Source organism: Macaca fascicularis, chromosome 5, assembly GCF_037993035.2.
Source record: "Macaca fascicularis isolate 582-1 chromosome 5, T2T-MFA8v1.1".
NCBI classification, from domain to species: Eukaryota; Metazoa; Chordata; class Mammalia; order Primates; family Cercopithecidae; genus Macaca; species Macaca fascicularis.
Window position 1 is genome coordinate 708040 of NC_088379.1, and position 27761 is coordinate 735800.

At 55.1% G+C, this 27761-nt stretch overlaps 1 protein-coding gene across 2 annotated transcripts in view; it reads left to right on the top strand.

The window, feature by feature from the left end:
- The first annotated feature begins 230 nt into the window (after nt 1-230).
- The window catches only part of PDE6B (phosphodiesterase 6B), a 42887-nt gene continuing 15356 nt past the window's right edge, over nt 231-27761 (top strand). Inside the window, exons 1-7 of one of the 2 annotated variants that reach the window (XM_045391981.2) lie at nt 231-750; nt 8609-8761; nt 9164-9253; nt 24867-25007; nt 25095-25169; nt 26041-26105; nt 27425-27491. In XM_045391981.2, coding sequence (XP_045247916.2) covers nt 283-750; nt 8609-8761; nt 9164-9253; nt 24867-25007; nt 25095-25169; nt 26041-26105; nt 27425-27491 — 1059 coding nt within the window. In that variant the 5' untranslated portion in view covers nt 231-282. Of the gene's footprint in view, nt 751-8608; nt 8762-9163; nt 9254-24439; nt 24536-24866; nt 25008-25094; nt 25170-26040; nt 26106-27424; nt 27492-27761 lie in introns of those variants that run through there. The other variant, XM_065544635.1, reaches the window with a different exon arrangement.

A 27761-nucleotide genomic window follows, 5' to 3' on the forward strand; every position in this document is an offset into this window, starting at 1 on the left:
GAAGCCAAATGCCTGTGCCCAGTCGCCCATGACCCCTGCAACAGGCAGGAGGTCCCCCAGCGGTTACTCCCAGCCCTCATTCCACGGGGCCTGGTTTTCCCGGAAGGTGGGAAGTCCCGGGGTCTGAGCAGAGGGAGCACAGGCCCCCGTTTGTGGGAGTGAGTCAGCTGGCCCGCCCCCGGGGTTCCTAATCTCACTAAGAAAGACTTTGCTGAGGACAGGGTTTTCCCGGGAGTCCATGCGTGCCCGGAGCAGCAGCGTCTCCAGGGACAGGCAGCCACCATGAGCCTCAGTGAGGAGCAGGCCCGGAGCTTTCTCGACCAGAACCCTGATTTCGCCCACCAGTACTTTGGGAAGAAACTGAGCCCCGAGAATGTGGCCGCGGCCTGCGAGGACAGGTGCCCGCCGGACTGCAACAGCTTCCGGGAGCTCTGCCAGGTGGAGGAGAGCGAGGCGCTGCTGGAGCTGGTGCAGGACATGCAGGAGAACATCAACATGGAGCGCGTGGTCTTCAAGGTCCTGCGGCGCCTCTGCACCCTCCTGCAGGCCGACCGCTGCAGCCTCTTCATGTACCGCCAGCGCAACGGTGTGGCCGAGCTGGCCACCAGGCTCTTCAGCGTGCAGCCGGACAGCGTCCTGGAGGACTGCCTGGTGCCCCCCGACTCCGAGATCGTCTTCCCGCTGGACATCGGGGTCGTGGGCCACGTGGCTCAGACCAAGAAGATGGTGAATGTCAAGGACGTGGCCGAGGTGGGTCTGTGCGGAGCCTCGGGGAGGCGGCTGTGTGCATCTCCTGCACCTGTCCCAGGTGTCTGAGGGTCAGCTCAGATACTCAGGCCTCCAGGGAGGCCTCTTATCAGGGCACAGGCTTGTTCTGTGCAGAGGAGCGAGTACCCAGAGCCCCCGCCGGGCACTGTGCCCTGGCCGCCTGCCTCTCCGGCTCAGAGCTTCTGGCTCAAGCTGACATCGTGTGGCCACTGAATTGGTGAGGCCTGAGTCTGGGAGCCTCGGCTGAAGCAGACTCAGGCCCAAACCTGGGTGTCCCATGGTGGGGACCGTGTAGGTCGTGTGAGGACCCCTGGCTTCCAGGAAGACAGCCCAGGTGGGGGCTTCAGGGCCCTCTGGGCTGGGAGGGAGGCCCTGCCTTGGGATTTGGGAAGAAGAGGTCACAGCTGAAGGTGGTGCAGATGCCCAGAAAGGAAGGGGAGCCGGGGAAACCCCAAGTTCCCACCGTGGCAGAAGCAGCTTTATCCCATGGGAGCCAACACTGGCCGCCAGGGAGGAACAAACCTGGGAGCCTCTGAGCACGGGGGTCCAGGGTGGGACTGGGGAGGGACGAGAGACTGAGAATTGAGACAGGCTCACTGGGGTCACTGAAGGTGGGAAGGCCAGGGCCTGTCTATGCAAAGCACAGGCTGGGGCAGATACTTCCTGAGGACAGAGGCGGCCCTGGTGGGATTGGAGAACAAGTGTGGTGTGAGGTGCCTGCCAGACTGGGTGATGGCAGTGGCCAGCAGAGACCTGGAAAGGCCCTGAGGGGCTGCCTGGCAAGGAGGCTCCGAGGAAGAAGGGGGGTGGAGAAGCCCCTTCTCCATGTCCTGCACCAGTCCCCAGCTTCCTCTCCCCTTTTCTGTCCCCACGACTAAGGAGGCTGCAAGGGGCCCAGGCAGCCTCCACTCTTGCTGGATGGGTCTTGGGAATTACCTACCAGGTCGCCTGCCCAGGGGCAGGCGTGGTCCCTCCTTCCCAGGCAGCTGGGGAGGGAGTGGCAATCCTCTTTTTTTTTTGAGACAGAGTCTCTCTCTCACCAGGCTGGAGTGCAATGGCACGATCTTGGTTCACTGCAAGCTCCGCCTCCCGAGTTCAAGCCATTCTCCTGCCTCACCTTCCCAAGTAGCTGGGACTACAGGCGCCTGCCACCACGCCTGGCTAATTTTTGTATTTTTAGTAGAGACGGAGTTTCGTCATGTTGGTCAGGCTGTTCTCGAACTCCTGACCTCAGGTGATCCACCTGCCTCGGCCTCCCAAAGTGCTGGGATAACAGGTGTGAACCACCGCACCAGGCCGGAAGTGGCAATCCTCTTATCCCAACGGCAGTAAGCAAGCAGCGAGGCAGTGACCTAGATTCAGTAATCCCCGGGGTTACCTTCGTCTCCACCTCCCTCCTAAGAAGTGGGGCACCCACAAATCAATCATGCATCAGGAGCGTAGCTTACCAGGAAGCCGGGGAACTTCGCAGTGGTGGCGCCTGGGATGGACACCAGCTGCCTCCTCCCTCCCCCCATTCCCTCCTCCCTTCTCCCCTCTCTGTCCTGCTGCCCTCCTCCCTCCTTTTCTGCCGTCCTCCCTCTCTCCCTTCCTTCCTTCTGCGTACGATCTCCAAGACAACTTCTCGTCCCCACCCTGTCGCAGGCCCGGGCTGTGTCCTTCTCCCGCCAGGAGTTCATCCCCTGCTGCCACCACCCCTTCACGCCGTTGTCCCCACCCAGCCGATGGTATCTCGTCCCTGCTCTGTGGGTCCCCTCAAACTGCTGGGCTGTCCTAGGTCCGTCCCTCGGCCTGGCCTGTTCCCCAGGGCTGTTCCAGGTCCTGCCACTCCCACCCCCCGTGCCATGGCCGCACCCGCCCCAGCACTGACCTCCTCCAAGGCCTCTCCCCTGCCCAGTGTAGCTGGTGCCTCTCTGAGGGGCTGGGCGTGGTGTCTGCCCCTCCATTCTGTGGAGTCTTAGTTATCTCAGACTAGGGGAACAGAGACTTGAGTCTAAATTGCCAAAAAAAAAGCAAATTTTCATTAAGTGCAAATTTTCATTAAGTGCATCTCAGCACCCTAAGCACTGCCAAAGGGTGGGATTCTGGGTTCACGGCTCAGTTTACAGAAGGGGAGACTGAGGCAGAGCACATCTCAGTCTGGCCCACTGAGCCCTCTTCGGGGGGTGTGAGCCACACCGGCCGTTTTGGGAGAGCAGCACGTGGCTGTGGTGCGAGAGTCCCTGAGACGGGGCGTGAGTGGCCGGCATGCCACACCCGGGCCACCCAGAGCCTCGCCCACCTGAGCCCTGTCTCCCTGTTTACACTGGGGAAATAATATCTGCCTCACAAGGGAGCTGCAGTGGCTAAACCGGCCTGCTCCTGAGCACAGGTGGACCCTGAGTCTGCAGGGTCGGCAGGCCCCGGGGAACCAGCTCCTCCCTGAGCTGCAGCGTCTGTCCTCCTGGAGCTGAGAGTGACAGGCCAGGGCAAAGGCTGCAGTAGCCTGGCCTATGGGCCCTCTTGTCCCCAGGGGCCTGTCCCAGGAGCCACCACGGAGGGAGGGGCTGCCCAGGGCTCACACTCTCGGGCCTACAGGGAGCCCAGGCAGTGCCAGGCCACGTGGGACTGGCTTCTGGGAGGTGCAGGGCTTCAGCTGATGGCTCTAAGGCCCTGTCTGCTCCCAGAACTACGCTTGTTGTGTCACGGCAGCCCCTGGGGAGACAAGGCAGATCCCAGGGCCTGCACAAGGAGGGCGCTGCCAGAACTCAGGACTGAGCACAACCTTCCTGGAGCCCGGCCCAGGCCTGGGTGTGGGTTGTGAACCCTAAGACCTTGGGCTCAGGAACCACAGGTCCCAGAAGGTGGACACTGGGCCCTCCTCCATCCCTCCCAACATGTCAGAAGCCAACGGGGCAGCCGGGTGAGAGGCCCTGCCCAGCCACCCAGTGTCCACGGCCCCCAGACAAGCCTCTCAGCAGGAAGGAAGCACAGGTCGGGTGCAGAGAGGTAGGAGCGAGTGGGCCTGTGAGACAGCACGGCCTTCCCCATCCGCCGCTGTGCACCCCGGGCAGGGAGGCCGCCCACACCTGATGAGGGGGAAGGCCCCGCCATCACCCCTTTGTGGCTCCTCAGACCTGCAAGAGTTCACGGCGAGGGCAGCTGGGATGGAAGATCCTGGCGGGCTGGGGGGGCTTGGCCACGGCCACTAAGTGGCAGGGCAGGAAGATCCTGGCGGGCTGGGGGGGGGCTTGGCCACGGCCACTAAGTGGCCGGGCAGGACTCACACCCCGGCTCTGACTCTGCAGCGGTTTCTGAGCCCGGCCCCAGCCGAACAGCCACGAACCCCGCAGTGCTGCGCATGCAGCCTCACCCTCCATCCCTCTTCCAGCTCCTCTCCCTGGGACTGTCACGGGAACCCACCCCAAAGGCCCGTCCCGGGATCCTAGTGGGTCCCCTGACCCCTGCCCCAAAACACCTCATCACAGGGTCCTGCACATCGCCAGCAATCAAGACCCTTGGACTCAGTCCTGTGGTGGTCACTACAAAGCTGGGCAGAGCAGAGGCATTGAGAACACGGGCTGGGTGGGAACCCGGAGACAGAGGGAAGAGGGCGGCAGGACCGGCCGTCAGCCATGCTGAGCACAGTCGGCAGAGGAGGCGGGGGGCTTGGGCGGTGGAACGGACGGTTGGGGGTGCTTTGGAGAAGCCACAGTGGGTGTGAAGGCCCCAGAGCCAGGCCCAGCTGCTCGGCTGTGTGAGCACACACAGCCCCCTGGCCTGCTAGAGGCAGAGCAGATGCAGGGGGTTCCCAGGAGCCTGACAGTCCACAGCTGCCGCCCGCTCCCAGGTGAGGCTCCTGGCACATCTGACCAGGAGGCTCTGGGGAAGCAGGGAAGCCCGGACTGGACAGTGGAGAGGAAGAGACCAGCAGGCAAGGACCCCCCAGCCAAGCATCACTACAGGGGACACAGAGCCCAGAGGGCACCAGAGAGGAGGGACGGGGGGACGGCGGAGGCCACAAGTTAATCTTCACCATGGTGTGGCTGCATTTCACAATGGGTGGGGCAGCTGGCAGTCGGACGGAGAGGCCGAGGGTCCGTCCCTGTGACTAAGGGGAGTTTGCAGGGCTGTCATCCCAGGAAGTGAAGGCTGGGCTGGGGTCGGGCTGCTGGGCCAACAGGGGCGGGGAAGGGAGCCACTGAGGCTGGAAGCTGCACCAGCCAAGCTGGGACCAAGGTGGCTGCGGCCTGGCTGGTACCAAGTGCCCATCCATGCATGGGCAGCAGAGTGACCAGACGCCGAGGAAAGGAGAGCCGGTGTCAGTGAGAGAGCGGCCGGATGTTTCCATGTGGGACTCTTCGCAGTCTTGATGGCAGATTTACAAAAAAATAAACATTCCCTGTGGTGTCAGGGAAGCTGAGGAGGGCAGAGTGCAAGCTGGGGCTTGGTACAGATGTTCCTGGGAAGTCGCTGGACCAGCTGCTCCCAGAGGCCTGACAAGGTACAGGGAAGGAGGAACGAGGGGCAACCTCACTCAAAACCATCTGCTCGGAGGAGCATAGCTTCTGGCAGAACCTCCGCGGCGGCCAAGCCCCAGTTCTGGCTGCCTGCTCTGGACCTCTAAGGAGCTGTTCCTCTCGCTCCTAAGGGTGTGAGGGCTGGGGAGACACCAAGGGGCTGCAGTCACAAAACCTCAGGGTGAAGGTCTCAGTGCTGGGGCCAAGGGTGTATCTGGCACAGGCCTGGAAGGACCAGGGAATGGGGTCAGCGGTGAAGGAGAGAGGCTGTTGGCATCAGGATGGTAACTGCGGCCCACCCACCTCAGCTGGGAGAGCTGAAATGGAGCCGGGCACCTGCTGAGACCAGTGATGCAGCCAGGAAGGCAAGGGATCCAGGAGCAGCTGTGAAGGAGAGAGGACGGCAGACGAACGGGCTGAGAGAGCATTTTACAGAGTCCCGAGTGCACTTAAATCCCAGGATGGGGAGAGACTATGAAGAAGAGAAGGTGACAAATAGTGTGAGGTTCTTGGGTGGAGGGCAGGCCACAAGAGAGAGGCGGGAAGGCTCTGTGGCTGCTCCCATACTTTCTTTGTGAAACTAGAGCTGTGAAAATGTGTGGGGCAGAGAGAAATGACAGCCAGGTCTGAGATCCAGGAAGAAACTGGTAGAGACAAGGCTGGCAAGAGAAGTGAGGCTGAACATTCATCAACCATAGCCTGTGTGACTATGGGGCACCATCTGAGGGTCACATTGTGTGGATCCCTGTGGCGCTGTCTGACGGTCACGTTGTGTTTCTGAGGGTTACGTTGTATGGATCCCTGTGGCGCTGTCTGAGGGTCACGTTGTGTGGATCCCTGTGGCGCTGTCTGAGGGTCACGTTGTGTGGATCCCTGTGGCGCTGTCTGAGGGTCACGTTGTGTGGATCCCTGTGGCGCTGTCTGACGGTCACGTTGTGTTTCTGAGGGTTACATTGTGTGGATCCCTGTGGTGCCGTCTGAGGGTCACATTGTGTGGATCCGTGTGACACCATCTGACGGTCACGTTGTGTTTCTGAGGGTTACATTGTGTGGATCCCTGTGGCGCTGTCTGATGGTCACGTTGTGTTTCTGAGGGTCACATTGTGTGGATCCCTGTGGTGCCGTCTGAGGGTCACATTGTGTGAATCTGTGTGACACCATCTGATGGTCACGTTGTGTTTCTGAGGGTTACATTGTGTGGATCCCTGTGGCGCTGTCTGAGGGTCATGTTGTGCTCTTTCCAGAATTGCTGGTATATGTCCAGGTGCCATGCTGTGATCTGTGTGGCACCATCTGAGGGTCACATTGTGTGAATCCATGTGGCATCAGCTGAGAGTCATGCTGTGTGGATCCGTGTGGCACTGTCTGAGGGTCACGTGGATTTGTGTGTGGCACCATCTGAGGGTCATCTTGTGTGATGCCATCTGAGGATCACATGTGGATCCAGGAGGCACCGTCTGAGCATCCTTTTGTGTGGATCCGTGTGGTGCCATCTGAGGGTTATGAGGGTCACATTGTGTGGATCTGTGTGGCGCTGTCTCAGGGTCACGCTGTGCTCTTTCCAGAATCGCTGGTTTATGTCCAGGTGTCATGCTGTGAAGGTCAGCAGCCAGGGAAGGGCCCCAAGCGAGAGTGTCAGTGAGGTTGGCAAGGGATAGGTTAAAAGGATGGACTCCAGGTAGAAAGGGAGGGAAACAGTCACAGAGAATCTGAATTCAGCAGAGAGCACACATGGTGGCCACTGTAGCACTGACGGCTGGTGGGGGAGACACTGTCCAAACCGCCACAGGCACAACAGGCACCACAACAAGCAGGCAGGAGTGTGCTGTGCTTGGCTCAGGGGACGCAGGTGCCGAGATGAGCCCTTAGGGGATGCAGGTGGTGAGATGAGTCCTCCCTCAGGGACCACCCCTCTGTTTCAGATCCAGTAAAGGGATGGTTGCCCCCACTGCCCATGCTGCCACGCCTGCCAGGGCTCACTCACCCGTCTTCCTGCCGCACCATTTTTAAACGCTGGTTTTCCTTCAACGCCAGCCTACGTGGCTATGGGCAGCAGCTGCATCTCCAAGAATCAGGAAGGGAGGAGCAGGAAGGATGGGTGCCATTTAGGAGCATTCTGGCACCTCGGCCAGCCCCCAGCAGGCTTCCTCTGGGGAAGCGGGTGGAGGGAAGTTGCGAGGAGTCGCCCTCTGCTGCTGCAGGGCTGCCGTCCCTAGAAACAGCACAAGATGTGAGGCGCATCCCAGGAGCTCCCGTTCAGCTGGTGCAGTGGCCGAGGGCAGAGCCTGTTATTTTTGCCTCATGGACTAGTGAGGAGAAGGCCATAGAACTGCCCTGTGCCTGCTACAGGTCGTACAGGTGGGAAGTCCAGACCCCAGCAGGGCCTACTCGGGAGCCATTAATCTGGGTCACTGCCCCAGGGCACCCTGGCCTCATGTAAACAAATGTCAGAACCAGGAAGTAAGAGGAGGGTCTGGGGTCACATCCAACTCTCTGAAGGACAGAATCCTGGTCACCTGGGGGTGCCTGGTCTCAGTGCGTCTCAGTGCGTCTGGGCAGAGGCAGAGCTCAGCTGACCTGTTCCTTTGGGGGCCGGAACCTAAAACCAAAGAGAGGAGGGGCTGCTCTGAATCTGGTGGGAGTGAGGGTAGGAGTGAGGGTAGGTGGGGAGCCCCCAGGAGCCAGAGGCAGGCAAAGTTCTCATCACAGTGGGCCCCAGACCCCAGGGAGCAGACCCTGGGAGTGTGGGCCTGGGAGGCCAGAGAGGTAGCGTACAGACCCCAGGGCTGCCAGGACTCCCACCCCGGCTTGCCAGCTGCACCTGCCCTGCCTAAAGTGTCCCACGAACAAGCCCGCAATCAGAATGGGCTCATCCCGCATCCTACCAAGGGCCGTCTCTTGGGGAAGAGTGTAGGAGTGTCCTGAAGGAGGCTGAAGGCAGGAGAGGGTGGCGGACACCAGGAGGCTTCAGGGACAAGGTGAGCAGGCAGGCTCAACAAGCATCCAGAAGGCCCAACGCTGCTGGAGGGTGGCAGGTGTGGGACGGCACGGGAGGTGCCAGGCAGGGTGGGGCCACCGGTGAGGCCTGCATAGGTCTGCTGGACTGAGCACTGTGGGGCACCAGCGTCCTCTGCACAGAGGTGCACAGAGCCAGGCTGGAGTCACAGGGACAGGCCCAGCTCTCATCGCCCAGTGGCCACGTTCCAGTGCCCAGCAGGGCCCCCGGGCGCCTCACACCTGGATGGCAGTGGCCTCCGCAGAGCTTGGCAGCAACCCCAGTGGTGCGGGCCCCAGGCCTACGCAGCGACAGCCTCTTTAGCCTCTTTCCTCTCCTGCGGCAGTGCCCTCACTTCAGCTCATTTGCTGACGAGCTCACTGACTACAAGACAAAGAATATCCTGGCCACACCCATCATGAATGGCAAAGACGTCGTGGCGGTGATCATGGCGGTGAACAAGCTCAACGGCCCATTCTTCACCAGCGAAGACGAAGACGTGAGCACGGGGGGCGCCTGGGCAGCCGCGTGTCTGCCTCCTTGCCTGCCTGCCCACCTGCGTGTTCTGTGTGGCACGTCTGCCTGCCCGCCTGCCCGCCCACGTGTTCTGTGCTGCGTGTCTGCTGGGCTGTTGAGCTCCGTGTGCTCGTCTGCACATCGCTGTGCTCCTGCGTGTCTGCGCACACCTGTGTGTGTGTGTGTGAGTGAGACAGAGAGAGAGCTTGCGTGCCCGCCCTGTGCACCTGAGCTTGCGTGTGCCAGTCCATGTCTGTGTGCTGGGCACAGCTTCCCGGTGTGTCTGGGCAGCCTCAGGAGGGCATGTTTCTCCTGCAAAATACCCACGGGGGCACATGTCTGAAAGCTGGAATTTTAACTCCTCTTGTGGCGATTCCCGTTTCAGGTGTTCTTGAAGTACCTGAATTTCGCCACGTTGGACCTGAAGATCTATCACCTGAGCTACCTCCACAACTGCGAGACGCGCCGCGGCCAGGTACCACACGCTGAGCACGGCTCCCCCGTCTCGCTGCCTGCGCAGAGGCCGGTGGTGGCGGGTGGTATTGTGCTCGCCTGGGCAGGTCCCGGGGTGGGCATTGCTCCGGGGAGAGGAGGGCCCACGGCTTCTGTGGCTGTGCTGAGCTGCAACGGCCAGACGCATCTGCCACCTGCCTGCGATCCAGCCAGAGCGGGTGTGAGGCACCTGCAGAGGGGGAAAGGGGCACCGTTCCTAGAGGCCACCCCTGACCACCTTGGGAGGAGCCAGCATGAGTGATGAGTGAGCAGATCCGGCCCTGGCTGAGAGGGCACGGGGGCAGGTCCGACCCTGGCTGAGAGAGGGCACGGGGGCAGGTCCGGCCCTGGCTGAGAGAGGGCACGGGGGCAGGTCCGGCCCTGGCTGAGAGGGCACGGGGGCAGGTCCGGCCCTGGCTGAGAGGGCACGGGGGCAGGTCCGGCCCTGGCTGAGAGAGGGCACGGGGGCAGGTCCGGCCCTGGCTGAGAGAGGGCACGGGGGCAGGTCCGGCCCTGGCTGAGAGAGGGCACGGGGGCAGGTCCGGCCCTGGCTGAGAGAGGGCACGGGGGCAGGTCCGGCCTTGGCTGAGAGAGGGCACGGGGGCAGGTCCGACCCTGGCTGAGATGTTGGGGACGGAGGCCCAAGGACCTTATGGAGTCAGGTGTGCCAAGGTGTGTGGGAAAATGCAGGGGGGTGACCTCCAGGGCAGGCGGTCCTCCCGTCTAAGACCCTGGCTCAGGGGAGACCTGGATGGATAGTGAGTGGGCCAGGGGAAGGAGGCTCTATGTTGGGGCTGGGAAGCCGTCCACACGGTGGCCTTGGGGCTGAGCCACAAAGGAGAACTGTAAAGACGGCGGGTCACCTCCTGCCTTCCCCGTGTCTTGTTCTGCCTGCGGACGCTGCCTGGCCCTGGTCACCTGCTGCGAGCCTGCTGAACATGGCGAGAGGCTGAGGTCTTTATCTCAGCATCTGGCGGGTTTAGGGGCCTCCTCCTGGCCCCAGGGCTGCCTCAGGGGCAGTCTGGAAAGGCGGGCAGGGCCCCTGACCAGCAGCCCCAATCCAAGCAGGCCTCCCACAGGCCAGGGCCGTGGGAACCAGGGACCAGGGAGACCATCTGTGTAATTTATCTGGAATTATTTTGCATGAGAGATTTGTCCCTTTTCCCCATTTACTAAGTTATTCAACCATTTATTTATGTCAGTCTAGACTTAGGAGTGTTGTATGCTTAGGTTATAATTCAACACGATTTTGTTTATTTTCTTGCTCATGTGAGTCCAGCTTTGGCCCCTGGGAGCTCTTCTGCTTGGCTCCTGTGCTCTTTTGACATGACCCCATCACTGTGGGGTTTTGCTTTGGTTTATTTTTCGGTTTTTTATGTGTTTTTTATTTTTGTTTTGTTTTTGAGATGGGGTCCATCTCGGCTCACTACAACCTCTGCCCCCAAGTTCAAGCGATTTCCTGCCTCAGCCTCCCAAGTAGCTTCGATCACAGGTGTGCACCAGCACGCCCGGCTAATTTTGTATTTTTAGTAGAGATGGGGTTTCACCATGTTGCCAGGATGGTCTCCAACTCCTGACCTCAAGTGATCCGCTCACCTCAGTCTCCCAAAGTGCTGGGATCACTGGTGTGAGGCACTGCGCTCAGCCTGGCTTGGTTTTGAAATTCCTCAATTTTTAGCTCCACAGGATGCCCCCGGCTCATTGTGTATTTCCTGCCCTGGTCTTGCCATCAGCCACTTCTCCAGGGAGCCCGGCTCCTTCTGTTGGAAAGCAGTAACAGGAGCCGCGGCCTGGGGGCTGGCAGTGCTGGTCGCAGGGGTCACTGCTTCCAGGCCGTCTCGGCCAGCAGAGCGAGAGGCAGCCATGCTCTGCCAGCCTTTGCGAGTCCCCTGAGTGTGCACAGAGCTGCAAATGTTCCCGCGCGTGACCATTGCGCTCGAGCTGACGTCTCCAGCCCTGGCCCACAGCAGCTCATTCTGGCTTCTTCCTCTTGCTGCTATGTGAATTCCCATCCAACAGTGGAACGCCTGGGAGCCATCCTCTGCCCATGCACTTAATTGTCTGATTCTAGCGCAGGGGTATAGCCGTGTCAGGACTGTTCACCCGCACCCCACGGAGAACAGCGTCACCAAGTAGAATACGGGGTTGATGAAGAGTTTCTTTTGCCTTCAGTCTTACTGAGGCCAGAAGGCGGCTTGCTCTGTTCCTTCCCACCAGTGATGAGTGAGATTTCCTGCTGCTCTGCAATCTCACCAGCGTTTGGTGGCACTGCAATCTGATGGGTGTACGGTAGCATCTCATTATTGTTGTAATTTACAATCCCCTAATGACAGATGATGTCGCACGTCTTTTCATTTACATATCTGCCATCTGTACGTCTTAATCTTTGGTGAGTTGTCTGTTCAGATCTTTTGCCCTGTTTGATTGGGTTATTTGTTTTCTTATCATTTAAAGAGTTTTATTTTTATTTACTTATTTATTTATTTATTGGAGATAGGGTCTTACTCTGTCACCCAGGCTGGAGTGCAATGGCGCGATCTTGGCTCACTGCAACCTCTGCCTCCCAGATTCAAGCAATTCTCCTGCCTCAGCCTCCCAAGTAGCTGGGACTACAGGTGTGCCCCACCACACCTGGGTAATTTTTTTTAGAGACAGAGTCTTGCTGTGCTGCCCAGGATGGTAGGACGGCAGTTCTGTGATGTTTTTCTGGGGGTCCACCGTTCACAGGAGGCAGAAATGGCAAGTCAGGCAGAGCAGGGGCTCTGCTAGAGCAAACATGAGGGAATAGAGAGCGTGTCCCTTAAGTTCATGGGCAAATGTCTGAACGGCCTTTTCTAAAGGAAAGGGGGAGAAGTGGGAAGCCCAGGCTTCCGGGCAGGAGAGATGCCTCTAAGTTCTTGTGGCTGCTTTCAGCTTGAGCCGTTTAGGTGCAGAACTGGAAACTGTCAAGGGTGACTAAGCCCTGCTTCTGGCATGAGAAAGTTAAACTTGTATTCAAAAGTCATGCTCAGGCCGGGCGTGGTGGCTCGTGTCTCTAATCCCAGCACTTTGGGAGGTCAGGGCAGGCAGATCACCTGAGGTCAAGAGTTTGAGACCAGCCTGGGCAACACGGTGAAACCGTCTCTATTAAAATACAAAAAATTATCCAGACACGGTGGTGCATGCCTGCAGTCCCAGCTACTCGGGAGGCTGAGGCAGGAGAATTGCTTGAACCCAGGAGCTGGGTTCTCCTCCTCAGGTCCTCCTGCCCAGGACCTGCAGTGAGCTGAGATCGTACCACTGCACTCCAGCCTGGGCAACAGAACAAGACTCCATCTCAAAAAAAAAAAAAAAAGAGAGAGAAAAAAAAAAAAGGTGATGCTGAGACCAGGAGCAGTGGCTCCCTCTAGAGGAAGGCTGAGGCGGGAGAATCACTTGAGGCCAGGAATTTGAGACCAACCTGGGCAATATAGCAAGACCCCATCTCTACAAAAACAGAAGAATGATTTGCAAATATTTTCTACCAGGATGTGGCTTGTCTTTTAATTCACTTTACACTGTATTTTGCAAAATAGTTTTAAATTTTATTATAATAAAGTCCAATTGGCCAGGCATGGTGGCTCATGCCTGTAATCCCAGCACTTTGGGAGGCCAAGGCAGGCCAATCACCTGATGTCAGGAGTTCGAGATCAGCCTGGCCAAGATGGTGAAACCCCATCTCTACTAAAAAAATATGAAAATTAGCTGGGCATGGTAGTGGGCACCTGTAATCCCACTTACTTAGGAGGCCGAGGCAGGAGAATCGCTTGAACCTGGGAGACGGAGGTTGCAGTGAGCTGAGATCACACCATTGCACTCCAGCCTGGATCACAGAGCGAGACTCCCATCTCGGGAAAAAAAAAAAAAATCCAACTTAGTATTTTTTTTCCTTCATGGATTGTATTTTGTGTTGTATCTAAAAACTCATCACTAAACCCAAGGTCACCTAGATTTTCTCTTGTTGTCTGCTAGAAGTCATATAGATTTGTATTTTACATTAGATGTGTGATTCATTTTCTGAAAGGTGTAAGGTCTGCATCTGGATTAATTTTTTGTGGTGGTGTTGTTGGCATGTGGAAGTCCAGTTGATCCAGCACCATGTGTTGAAAAAGGCCACCTTTTCTCCATTGTGTTGCTTTTGCTCTTTTGTCAAAGATCAGGTGGCTCTGTTGGTGTGAGTCTGTTCCTGAGCTCTTTATTCTGTTCCACTGTCGTATGTGTTTATTCGTCCACGATACCAGACCGTAGACCGTCTTGATCACTGTAGGTTTAGAGTAAGTCTTGAAGTTGGGAATGTCAGCACTCTACTTTTCTTTCTTCTGCAGTATTGTGCTAGCTATTCTGGGTTTGTTGCGTTTCCACATAAACCTTAGAGTCAGTTTGTCAATATCCACAAAATAGCTTACTAGTAGTGTCATTGGGACTACATTAAATCTGTAGATCAAGTTGGGAAAAATTGCTGTCTTAGAAATAATGTATCTTCCAATTGATGAACACAGAATCTCTCTTCATTTATTCAGATCTTTGATTTCTTTCATCAGAATGTTGCAGTTTTTGCATACAAATCCATAATTTTATTAGATTTGTACCTAAGTATTTCATTTTCCCATGGTAAAGTAAGTGATATTGGGTTCTTAATTTCAAATTCCAATTGTTCATTGCTGTTATAAAGCAAAGCAATGGACCTCTGTATGTTAACTTTGTATCCTGGGCAGAGAAGAGGTGAGGGTGAGGCGGTCAGCGTAGGAGCCAGGCCAGGCTGGGCAGGGGGTCCCTGAGTGCCCGAGGCCTCACCTTCTCCTTGGTCATGTCCAGGGGGCCCACCAAGTACTGTCACAGGCACACCTTTAAAACCGAGGTCTGCTGGGCTGTGTGGCCGGGGCAGGCCAGCCAGGCATCCCAGCTCCTGGGGGACCCATGAGGCCCTGACCACAGCCCCACACAGAGCCATCAGAGACACACTTTTTTTTTTTTTCTGAGACAGAGTCTCACTCTGTCACCCAAGCTGGAGTGCAGTGGCACAATCTCGGCTCACTGCAACCTTTACCTCCCAGGTTCAAGCGATTCTCCTGCCTCAGGCTCCCAAGTAACTGAGACTACAGATGTGCATCACCACACCTGCCAAATTTTTGTATTTTTAGTAGAGACAGGATTACACCATGTTGGCCAGGCTGGTCTCCAACTCCTGAGCTCAGGTGATCTGCCCACCTCGGCCTCCCAAAGTGCTGGAATTACAGGCATGAGCCACTGCACTGAGCCAGGAGTTTTTTATTGATTATTTGGTGTTTTTACCTAGACAATCATGTCATCTGCAAACAAAGATAGCTTTCTTCCCTCTCAGTCTATATACATTGTATTTCTTTTTCTTGTCTTATTGCACTAGCGAGGACTTCAAGTATAATGTTGGATGTGAGTGGTGAGAGGAGGGAAACATCTTTGCCTTATTCCCAATCTTAGGAGAAAGCATCCGCTTTCTCACCATTAAGAATGACATCGGCCAGGCGCGGTGGCTCAAGCCTGTAATCCCAGCACTTTGGGAGGCCGAGATGGGTGGATCACGAGGTCAGGAGATCGAGACCATCCTGGCTAACACAGTGAAACCCCGTCTCTACTAAAAAACACAAAAAACTAGCCAGGCGAGGTGGCGGGCGCCTGTAGTCCCAGCTACTCGGGAGGCTGAGGCAGGAGAATGGTGTGAACCCAGGAGGCGGAGCTTCCAGTGAGCTGAGATCCGGCCAGTGCACTGCAGCCTGGGCGACAGAGCCAGACTCCGCCTCAAAAAAAAAAAAAAAGAATGACATCGCCCAGCTAGGCACGGTGGCTCATGCCTGTAATCCCACCACTTTGGGAGACCGAGGTGGGTGGATCACCTGAGGTCGGGAGTTCGAGATCAGCCTGACCAACATGGAGAAACCCCCATCTCTACTAAAAATACAAAAAATTAGCCAGGCGTGGTGGCACATTTCTGTAAATTCAGCTACTCAGGAGGCTGAGGCAGGAGAATCGTTTGAACCTGGGAGGCGGAGGTTGCGGTGAGCCACGATTGTGCCATCACACTCCAGCCTGAGCAACAAGAGTGAAACTCCATCTGAAAAATAAAACAAAACAAAAAAAAGAATGACATTGTCCAGCGCGGTGGCTCATGCCTGTAATCCCAGCACTCTGGGCGGCTAAAGCAGGCAGATAGCTTGAGCCCAGGAGCTTGAGACAAGCCTGGGCAACATGGTCAAACACCATCTCCACAAAAATTGCAAAAATGTTAGCCAGGCATGGTGGTGTGTGCCAGCAGTCCCAGCAACTCACCACTGCGCTCCAACCTGGGCAACAGACACTGTCTCAAAAAAAGAAAAGAAGAGAAAAGAAAAGAAAAAAAGAATGCCTTTAGCTCTAGGATTTTTGTTGAATTTTTAAAATCCAGTTGAGGAAGTTCCCTCTATTTCTAGTTTGCTAATTGTTTTTATTCTGAATGAATGTTGGATTTTTCAAATTTTTTTCTGCATTGGTTGATAACATCATGTGTTTTTTGAACAAATTTTGAACAAGCTTTGCATAATTAGAATAAATGCCACCTGGTTATATAGTGTAATTATTATTTTCATACATTGTTAAATTGGTCTTGCCATGTTTTGTTAAGAATTTTGGCATCTATAGGCCGGGCACGGTGGCTCAAGCCTGTAATCCCAGCACTTTGGGAGGTTGAGGCGGGCAGATCACAAGGTCAAGAGATCGAGAGCATCCTGGCCAACATAGTGAAACCCTGTCTCTAGTAAAAATACAAAACTTAGCTGGGCGAGGTGGCAGGTGGCTGTAGTCCCAGCTACTCGGGAGGCTGAGGCAGGAGAATCACTTGAACCCGGAAGGTGGAGGTTGCAGTGAGCCAAGGTCACGCCACTGCACTCCAGCCTGACGACAGAATGAGATTCTATCTCAAAAAAAGGAAAAAAAAAGAATTTTTGCATCTATATTCGTGAACTACATTGGTCTATAGTTTTTCTTTCTTATAATGTCTTTATCTGGTTTTGCTATTAGGATAATTTTGACCTCATCGAATAAATTAGAAGTGCTCCCTCTGCTTCTATTTTTGGAAGAGATTGTAGTGAATTGACATAATATCTTTCCTCAATGATTAGTCAGATTCACCAGTGAAACCATTAGGGACTGGTGCTTTCTTTTTGGATGATTATTAATTATTGATTCAATTTCTTTAATACTCAGAGGACTCTTCAGATTCTTCTAATTCTCCTGGTGTGAGTCTTGGTAGTTTGTGTCTTTCTAGTGATCAGTCTATTTCATCTCAGTTAAAATCAAATTTTGAGGCATAGAGTTGTCATAATTATTATTTATTTTCTTCTGCTTGCTTTAGGCTTGATTTGAAGTTCTTTTTCTAGTTTCTTAAGCTTTGAGTATTGATTTAGATCTTTTTTCCTTTTTATTGTGTGCACTGCTTTCCCTGCACCTGACAAATTCTGATAGGTTGTGTATTTTTACTCTTATTTAGTTCAAAATCTTTTTTTTTTTTTTTTTTTTTTGACGGAGTCTCGCTCTGTCACCAGGCTGGAGTGCAGTGGCGCAATCTTGGCTCACTGCAACCTCTGCCTCCTGGGTTCACGCCATTCTCCTGCCTCAGCCTCCCGAGTAACTGGGACTACAGGCGCCCGCCACCACGCCCGGCTAATTTTTGTATTTTTAGTAGAGACGGGGTTTCACCGTGTTAGCCAGGTTGGTCTCGATCTCCTGACCTCATGATCCACCTGCCTTGGCCTCCAGAAGCGCTGGGATCACAGGCGTGAGCCACCGCGCCTGGCCGAGTTCAAACCCTTTTAAAAGGTCTCTTGAGACTCTGGCCCATCTGTTATTTAGAAGTGTGTTGTTAAATCCATTTTAAAGTTTTCAGCTGTATTTCTGTTATTGATTTCTAATTGAATTGCACTATAAGAACATATTTTTCATTATTTTTATTTTCAAAATTTTGTTAAGATGTATTTTATGGCCCAGAATGTGGTTTATCTTGCTGTATGCTCCATGTGACCTTGAGAAGAATGTGTATTGCGCTGTTGGTGGATAACATAATTTGTAGATGTCAATTATGTCCAGTCGAACAATGGTGTTGTTTATTATTTTTTATTTTTATCTTTTTTTTTTTTTGAGACTGCTTCTTTCTCTGTTGCTCAGGCTGGAGTGCAACGGTGCGATCTCAGCTCACTGCAACCTCCACCTTGTGATTCAGGTGATTTTCCTGCCTCAGCCTCCTGAGTAGCTGGGATTACAGGCACGTGCCACCACACCCACCTACTTCTTATATTTTTAAGTAGAGATGGAGTTTCACCATGTTGCCCAGGTTGGTCCCATGTTGCTCAGATTGGTCCCAAACTCCCAGCCTCAGGTGATCCACCCACCTCGGCCTCCCAAAGTGCTGGGATGACAGACGTGAGCCACCTCGCCTGGCCAACGGTGTTGTTTAGTTCAGCAATGTTCTTACTGAGCCTCTGCCTGCTGGATGTGCTCATTCTGATAGAGGGTAGTAAGTCTCCAACAGTAGTGGAGGATGTGTCTCTTCTTACAGCTTTATCAGCTTTTGTTTCATGTGTTTTGATGCTTTGTTATTAGATGTATGAACATGAATGATTTTTATGTCTTCATAGAGAAACAACCCCTTTATCATGTTGTGATGCCCCTTCTACCAATCACTTTCCTTGTTCTAAAGTACTCTTTGTCTAAATTAATATAGCTACCCCAGTGTCCTTGGATTCATTTTAGCATAAGATATATTTCTTCATTCCTTACTTTTAAACTATGTGTGTCTTTATACTTAAAGTGGGTTTTTTACAGACAACATATATATATAAGGTCAGGTCTTAGTTCTTTTTATCCACTCTGAAAATCTGTCAAGTGGTGTATTTAGGCTATTCACACTTAAAGTGATTATTGATATAGTTGGATTAATATATATACCATATTCTTAACTGTTTTCTCTGCATTGCACTTAGTCTTCATTATTATAATCCCCTCTTTTTTCTGCCTTCTCTGGTTTTAATCGAGCATCTTATCCCATACTCTCTCCTCTCTTAGCTTATCAGTTATACTTGTTTTTCTTTTTCTTTTTCTTTCTTTCTTTTTTTTTTTTTGAGACAGAGTTTCGCTCTTTTTGCCCAGGCTGGAGTGCAGTGGCGCAATCTCAGCTCACCGCAACCTCTGCCTCCCAGGTTCAAGTGATTCTTCTGCCTCAGCCTCCCGAGTAGCTGGGATTATAGGCATGTACCACCACCCCGGCTAATTTTGTATTTTTAGTAGAGACAGGGTTTCTCCATGTTGGTCAGGCTGGTCTTGAACTCCCGACCTCAGGTGATCCACCTGCCTCGGCCTCCCAAAGTGCTGGGATTACAGGCGTAAGCCACTGCGCCTGGCTATACTTGTTTTTCTAAAAAAAATTTAGCATTTCCCCAGAATTTGCAATAATCATTTGTGACTACTCTAAGCCCTCTTCCAAATAGTATTATACTGCTTCACTAGAGTGCAGCTATCTCACAGCAATGTACCTACAATTTCTCACTTCCACACTTACAAAATTTCTGTCATTTATTTTACTCATCCATGTGCTATAATCATGTAATATGCTGTTACTATTATTACTTTGAACAAATAGTTATTAGAGAAATTAAGAAAAAGAAAATATGTTACTTTCCTGTCATTTATTTGTTTTCTGCTGCTGTTCCTTTTTTCACGCATATCCGAGTTTCTGATCTATCTCATTCTTCCTGTTTCCAAGGAACTTCTTTGAACATTTTCTGCAGGGCCAGACCACTGGTAACACATTCCTCAGTTTCTGTTTATCTGAGAAAGTCTTTATTTCTCCTTCACTTCTGAAGGAGAACTTTACTGGATATAGAATTATAAGTTAGCACATTTTTCTTCTCAACACTTCCAATACTTCACTCCACTCTCCTCTCGCTCGCATCGTTTCTGATGAGCTGTTTCCAACGTCTGCTTCCACTCTTGGTCAGATGTTCCCCCACCCCCAGCTTCCCTCGAGGTTTTCAGGTTGGTTTTGTGCAGTTTGAATATGATGTGCCTTAGGATCCGTTTTTTGACATTTGTCTTTTTTCACAGTCACTGAGCATCCTAGATGTGCGGTTTGGTGTCTGTCAATAATGTGGGCAAATCTCAGCCATTATTACTTCCACCATGTCTTCCCCTTCCCTCTTTCGGCTCCTCCCGGCACCCGCCGCCCTCCGGCACCTTCTGTATCTGTCTCTCTGCTCTGCTGCCTCCGCTCGTGGTTCCCTCTGCATTTCTCCTTCAGACACGCGCAGCCTCCGGACGGGCCACGGTGCTCTGCATTTCCGCCTGGCATCTCCTGTGCTCCAGCAGCCTTGTCCTTCCAGAGCGTCCATCTCTTTGCTTATGTTACCGTCTGCTCTCATGTGCTGCCTCCTTTTTCTAGTAGCGCCATTAGCATATTGATCATCGTAATTTTACTTTTTTTTTTTTTTTTTTTTGAGACATTGTCTTGCTCTGTGGCCCTGGCTGGAGTGCAGTGGCAGCATCTTGGCTCACTGCAGTCTCTGCCTCCTGGGTTCTAGTGATTCTCCTGCCTCAGCCTCCTGAGTAGCTGGGATGACAGGTACCCACCACCACGGCCCAGCTAATTTTTGTATTTTTAGTAGAGATGGGTTGTCACCATGTTGTCCAGGCTGGTCTTGATCTCCTGACTTCAGTTGAACTGCCCACCTCGGCCTCCCAAAGTGCTAGAATTACAGGCGTGCGACACCTTGCCCAGCCTGATCATAGTAATTTTAAATTCCCAGTCTGATAATTCCCAACTTCGTGTCACATCTGAGTCTGGTTCTGAGCTTGCTTTGTCTTTATGGACTGTTGCTTTTTCTCGCCTTTTAGCGTGACTTGTAATTTTTGGCCAAAGCAGGAACTGGGGCAAATCAGCCTTGAGTGTGGGATTTGGGGTCCATCTGGCCCGGAACTGGGCTGTATTGAACATTGGCTGCAGCTGAGGGTGCCAGCAGCTTCCGCGCCCTTGCTTGTGGTTTGCTTTTGCTCCCGTATCAGCTTGAGCTGCCATAACAAAATACCACACACCAAGCGCCTTAGACAGCAGGCATTCGCTTCTGACACTTCTGGAGGAGGCGAAGTTCCAGATGAAGGTGCTGACCAGTTCTGTTTCTGGCGAGGGCTCTCTCCCTGGCTTGCTGTGTCCTCGTCCCATAAGGGCACCAATCCTCTCGTGGGGGCCCCACGCTCGTGACCTCACCTAACCCTAATCATCCCCCAGGGCCCCACCTCCACTCACCGTCACATCTGGGGTGAGGGCTTCACAGATGCACGGTGGGGAGGGGCACGTAATCTGGTCCACAGCAGGGACCACCCAGCAACAGACCTCAGTTTTTTGTTGTTTTTTTTTTTTTTTGAGACGCAGTCTTGCTCTGTCGCCCAGGCTGGAGTGCAGTGGCGCAATCTCGGCTCACTGCAAGCTCTGCCTCCCGGGTTCACGCCATTCTCCTGCCTCAGCCTCCTGAGTAGCTGGGACTACAGGCGCCCGCTACTGCGCCCGGCTAATTTTTTTCTATTTTTAGTAGAGACGGGGTTTCACCATGGTCTCGATCTCCTGACCTTATGATCCGCCCACCTCGGCATTCCAAAGTGCTGGGATTACACGCGTGAGCCACCGCGCCCGGCCCAGACCTCAGTTTTAAAAGTGTGGCTCTGGCCAGGTGTGATGGCTCACGCCTGTAATCCCAGCACTTTGGGAGGCTAAGGAGGGCAGATCACCTGAGGTCAGGAGTTCGAGACCAGCCTGGCCAAAATGGTGAAATCGCGTCTCTACTAAAACATACAAAAAATTATCTGGGCATGGTGGTGTGGGCCTGTAACACCAGCTACTCAGGACACTGAGGCAGGAAAATTGCTTGAACCCAGGAGGCAGAGGTCGCAGTGAGCCGAGATCATGCCACTGCACTCTAGCCTGGGCAACAAGAGCAAAACTGCGTCAAGGAAGGAAGGAAGGAAGGAAAGAAGATCCAAGAGTCAGGCATGTTTGCCCATTCTGTTGTCTGGTCACACCAGCTCTAAACCAGGCAATAAGTGAATTGCCAACACCTAGGAAACCCCTTGTTTCCAGCCTCTCAGCCTGCAGGCGTGTGGAGACCAGCTCAAGGTTCTAACACATGACCTTGTGTCTCCATGCGAGACTTTTGATTTTGCACCAGACGTTGCCCAATCCTAGGAAAAGCTGTTTCTGGGCCTTCCCCTCCGAACGGCATTTTTAGGCATCCTGACTTGCAGGAGGCACAGGCCTGCCTCACGGCTCTTTTTGAAAATAGAAGTTTGTGATGAGCAAAGATTGGCCCCCGAGGTCCACCCAATGCCTGCACTTCGTCTGCCTCCTCCTTGAGCTGTGGAAGGAAAGCTGGTCACTGGGATTAAAGCAGCCTCCGAGCATTCACCCCTCCCTCTGTCCAGGGCCGTCACCTGGACAATCAGGAACTACCTTCTGTCCCAGGCACCCTCCGGACTGGAGGCCCCTGCCACTCCCTTTCTGAAAAGCCTCTCGGACATTCCCATCAGAGCCAGTAGAAGCCACAGGGAAGCCACGGGTTAGGCCCTGCGGAGTTCAGGTTTCTGTCTGACCTGTCAGGACAGCTGCCAGTTGGGCTTAGTGGAGCAATTCCCACGGCCCAGCCATCTGAGCTGCAGCAAAGCTGCATGAAGGGCCTGTGGGTGCAGGGCTGTGGCTCCCACCTCCCTGCCGGCCACGCGTCAGGACCCAGTGGCTCGCTGCAAGGGCAGAGGACGTGCCTCGACTCTTGCATCCTGTGAGCAAGCAGAGCCATTCAGAAGTGAGAGGCAGCCAGGAGGAGCAGGCATGGTCTGTGCACACCCGGCAGTGGCGGGAGCCTGTTGAGCTGGCCAACTTCGTGACTCAGGGCCCCGCCATGATGCGCTAGATGGAGCTGTGGGGAGAGACACCCTAGCACAGCAACCCGTCTGCTGTAGCGAAGCCCCAGGCACAGGCAACAGTGACCCACAGTGAGGGGCGGGGTGGCTGGGCCTAGATGTCTATCACCTTCCCTTTTAATATAACTTTCTAGTTTATAGGTTACATGATTTAATTGTAAAAATGGCTATGTTTAACAACTGGCTCTCAGAATTCCTGAGGATTCAACAACTAGCTCAGAATCTCACCGTGAGTGAGAGGAAGCCCTCAGCCCTGATGCCAGGACACACAGTAGATCTGGCGGTGTCAAGGCCCTGGGCCCGGCAGGGAAACGTCTCCAGAAACAAGGCTCCTGAGCCGCAGGCCCCAGGGCTATGAAGAGCCATCTCCATTCAGCAGGCCCCAGGGCTATGAAGAGCAGCCTAGCCTTGCTGTTTGCACCTGCTGTTTTCCTAAGTCCTGTTCTGGACCCACTAACTCCAGTTGGACTAAACTGACTTCTGCACACATGCACGGGACCAGCGCCTGACCAGTGCAGGGACACAGAGGGCGGGACATACTCAGATAAGGGCTGGGAAGCCTGGGAGCTTCTGCTGAGGGTGGCACCAGCAGCAGTTCCACGACCGTGACTGCAGCCAGGGAGGCTCAATGACGGTGACTGCGGCCAGGGCGGCTCCGGGACCAAAACTGCGGCCAGGGCGGCTCCAGGACCGTGACTGTGGCCAGGGCAGGAGAGTGCAGAGGCCACTGAGGAGGGTCCACGCCCATCGGTGAGGCAGGAGTCAGTGTAGGCTGCAGACCGGGCGGAGATTGGAAGGCAGGGGTCAGGGTCACTGGAGAAACATGGCTCAGGAAAGGCTTCAGGGAGAAAAAGGTGTCAGACACCGTGTGGAGAGAGGCTGGTGCTTGAGGGCTGCTGGGGGGCCGGGCCTCAGCAGGGAGGGAGGGAGGGGCTCTGGAAACAGCAGAGCTGGCACTGAGGACGTCACCAGGGAAGAACAGTGACGTGCATGGACCTGGAGGATGCCGTTGGCCGAAAGAAGCAAGGATCTCACTCACGTGTGGGATCCAAAAACCCTGAATTCATGGAAACAGCGAGTGGAAAGGGGGTTGCAGGAGGCCGGGGCAGGAAGAGAGAAAGCAGAGACATTGGTCAAAGGGTGCAAAGTGTTCGTTAGCTGGAGCCGTGGGCTTCAAGGTCAGCCGCGCTGCATGGCGGCCACCGCTGCTATTAATCACAGTACACAGGGTGCTCGGTAAGTGCGGTTTGCTTCCGAGGATTTATTAGGTGGGAAAATTTTAAGTTAAAAGAACAATAAGAATGTAAAACGATACAGTAGAACAGCCATTTTCATGGCATTGCATTGCACTGGGTGCTGAGTCATCGGAGATGGTTTAAGGTGTGGGGGGCGTGTGCAACCTCTGTGCAAACTCTAGACCATTTCCTATCTGGGACTTGAGCATCCTCGGATTTTGATATCAGAGCGGCGTCCTGGAACCAGTTTCCCTGAGGATACCAAAGGATGACTGTGTCATATACCAAATTGCTAGAAAATCGATTTGCAATGTTCTCACCACAAAAAAATAAGTTGGTGAGGTGATGGATATGTTGATTAGCTTAATTGAATCTTTCTGCAACAAATACATAGATCAGAACATCACACCAAACCCCGTAACACATAAACCCCATAAATACACACAATTATTCAACCGAATATAAACTAAAATCAGTAAAATCAATGTATTGGGAAATAAAGCTACGAACGTCTCACTGCCCTTGGCAACAGGAGAGCCTGGTCCTGTTCCCACCATGAGCTGAGTGCCAGGGGGTGGAACTTCAGAGGACCTGGTGGGGAGAGAGCCGGGCTAGGACGCCGCAGCGGAGGAGAGGGAGCTGGCACCACGCGGTAGGAGACCCAGCAGCTGCCGCGAGTGTGAGAAGGCGGGGCCTGGAGGGGCCTGGGTCTGGACCTTGACCAAGGAGGCAGAGAAAGGTGGACCCAGGAGGGCCCTGGGGTGAGTCTGAGCCTGGCGGCAGCGCTAACCCAGCAGCCAGGGGCCCGTGCGGTGGGACGTCCTGCGCAGGGTCTGGCCAGGACCTCGTGGAGTGCGCCAGCAACGCTTCACTCTCAGACACTTAGCGGAAGCCACAGGAGGCCCCACATCCAGAAACCACGGCCGGATGTTCTCAAAGCCCAGCTCGCCACAGGCGGTTCTGCAGCAGCCGGGAGGAAGAAGGGCTGGTCGGATGTCTGCCTCTGTAGGTCCAAGCGGCGGATTCCACTTTCCACTCGTCCACTTGTGAGTGATGAGGGGATGTTTGCCTCTGAAGGTCAAAGCAGCAGATTCCACTTTCCGCTTGTCCACTCGTGAGTGATCAGGGACGTGACCGCAGCCTGGAGGCCTCACCGCCAGCCGGTTCCCAGGCCCCGCGCGTGTGGGTGCCACACGCTCAGATGAAACCTGGCCACGGAGCCGCCAATCAGGGTCTGTGCCGGGCTCCACGGCTGGGCAGGTGGTCAGATGCGGGAGCGCACCTGTGTGTCAGGCTTGAGTTGACCCCGTGCTGCTGTGGTCAGACAGGCGTGAGGGTGGGGTGGCCGCAGGCCCACAGGTGTGCTCCTCCCTGCAGGTGCTGCTGTGGTCGGCCAACAAGGTGTTTGAGGAGCTGACGGACATCGAGAGGCAGTTCCACAAGGCCTTCTACACGGTGCGGGCCTACCTCAACTGTGAGCGCTACTCTGTGGGCCTCCTGGACATGACCAAGGAGAAGGTGAGGCTTCGGTGGCTCAGGGACCCCCTGCCTGGCCCGACCCAGGTCCCACGCTGACCGCCCCACCCTCACCTCTTCTCTGCCCAGGAATTTTTTGACGTGTGGCCTGTGCTGATGGGAGAGTCCCAGCCGTACTCAGGCCCACGCACGCCGGATGGCCGGGTGAGTCTTAGGGGAGGGGCCCAGGGCCCGTCCACATGCCTCTGCTTCCCTGGCTCCAACTTCAGGGCAGGAGAAGGAGGGATAGGGGTAGGGTTTGGGGAGGTGGGAACTGGCGGGGGGGGCTCCCGGGTGCCTGTCTGTCGTCTCCACCAGGCTCCCCTACTGCTGCGCTCCAGGGATGGGGTGTCCAGGGCTGGTCCCCAAACGAGGGCCGCCAGGCTGGCTGTGAAGGCCCACGTCGGCTCTGATTGCGGGGACTCCTGCTGCCCCATCTCCCCGCGTGGGACCTCCTGTGCACGTGTAGGGTGTGTGTGTGTGTGTGTGAGAGTACCGGCCCAGCTTGTGCGTGGGATTGTGTGAGACACAGACTGGGAAGACAGATCTAAACCACGGCGTGTGATGCGTGTCCCGTGAGTATTGGTGACGGTCTGCTTGTGTGTGGACGTGGGTGTGGGTGCGTCCACGCTCGTAGAATTCCTGTGCACGGCAGAAACATCTCGTCATGTGTGTACACATGCACAGTTACATGTGTGGGAGTGTGCATGTGTGTAACTGTGTGTGTGCATGTGGGAGCCCCTGGGAGCTTGGCCAGGCTGTGTGTGTCTGTATGTAACTGTGTGTAACTGTGTGTGTGTAACTGTGTGTGTGTAACTGTGTGTGTGTGTGTGGAGCTTGGCCAGGCTGTGTGTGTCTGTGTGTAACTGTGTGTGTGTGTAACTGTGTGTGTGCGTGTGGAGCTTGGCCAGGCTGTGTGTGTCTGTGTGTAACTGTGTGTGTGTAACTGTGTGTGTGTAACTGTGTGTGTGTAACTGTGTGTGTGCGTGTGGAGCTTGGCCAGGCAACCCACCGACCGAGGTCTTTTGTTTCTCAGGAAATCGTCTTCTACAAAGTGATCGACTACATCCTCCATGGCAAGGAGGAAATCAAGGTCATTCCGTAAGTGCCGGGTTTTGCCAGAAGCATCCCCGGGGGAGGGACCACCCCTCAGACCCGGGCTCAGCCTCCAGGGCCATCCTCCCAGGGCCTCCCATGGTGTGGTCAGCAGCGCCGGCCTGGTCCGGCCCCACCTGTGGTGCTCTGTGTGCCGTGGGGCATAGTGGAGTGGGGGGTGAGACAGAAGCCAACTCACTGTTCTGGGAGATGGTGAGGAGGATGTGGGCGGCGGAGGAGCCTGAGTCACTGTGGACATCCAGAGTGGACGTCCAGGGACCAGGCAAGCTGTCCAGGTGGCCTCGTTAGCACCAATTGAGCATGAAGGCTCCAGGACCTGACCCTGTCTCCACCAGCCCAACCCAGACAGTGGAGCCTCCAGCTGGGAGGCCGAGTCTTGGCCCTGTGGGGCTGGAAGAGGAGGGAAGTCCAGTCCGGAGGTCAGGGCAGGACTCCAGCCAAGGGAGGGACAGCTGTGTGGCCCAGTGGCCCTGTGATCCCATAAGCCTATCGGGACCCTATCCCCAGACCCCAAGCAGGAACCAGGATCCAGGTGCCAGGCTTGAGCACAAGTCAAGGTCAGGGTGGCAGGGCAGGCACCAACGCTGAGTCCTAGAAGACAGGCTGAAGCCACACAGCCTCCAGAGAGGGAAGGGTTCCAAGAGCGAGGGGCCCCAGCATGGCAGCGTGGGGAGGAGGGAGAAGGAAGCACAGCCGTCCTCCAACCCGCACCCTGGCCTCCTCAGCCCCCTGGAGCTCAGAGAAGAGAGTAAATGCTGAGGATGGCACACTGCGCCAGAGACCCCCAGACCCCTGCACACATGCCCAGTCCATCTGACTCCTGCACATACACGTCCAGCCCAGCCCAGTCCCTCTGACCCCTGCACACACATGTCCAGTCCGGCCTGGTGCCTCTCATCCCTGCACACACACGTCCTGCCCAGCCCGGCCCCTCTCACCCCTGCACACCTACATCTAGGCCAGCCCTGCACTTCTGACCCCTACACACACGTGCAGCCCAGCCCGGCCCCTCTCACCCCTGCACACACACGTCCAGCCCGGCCTGGTGCCCCTCACCCCTGCACACACACGTCCTGCCCAGCCCAGCCCCTCACCCCTGAACACACACGTCCATCCTGGCCCGGCCCCTTTCACCCCTGCACACACACGTCCAACCCAGGCCTGGCCCACCTGACCCCTGCACACACACGTCCAGTCCAGCCCAGCCCCTCTCACCCCAGCACACACATGTCCAGTCCATGTGACCCGTGCACGCACACGTCCAGTCCGGCCTGGCCCATCTGACCCCTGCTCTCTGCCCGCAGCACACCCCCAGCCGATCACTGGGCCCTGGCCAGCGGCCTTCCAAGCTACGTGGCGGAAAGCGGCTTTGTGAGTCCCGTGCTGTCTGGAGCCCCCACAGCCTTACCCTCGCTGGGTGCAGCGATGTGTGCTTGTCCTTGTCTCTGCCACGTCCCAGGCTCCTGGCCGGCCTCCGTGTGCCTCAGCGAGCCCCCAGCTGCTCTGCTTTGCCTACTTAGAAGCTCACCTCGGCCGGGCGCGGTGGCTCAAGCCTGTAATCCCAGCACTTTGGGAGGCCGAGGCGGGTGGATCACGAGGTCAGGAGATCGAGACTATCCTGGCTAACATGGTGAAACCCCG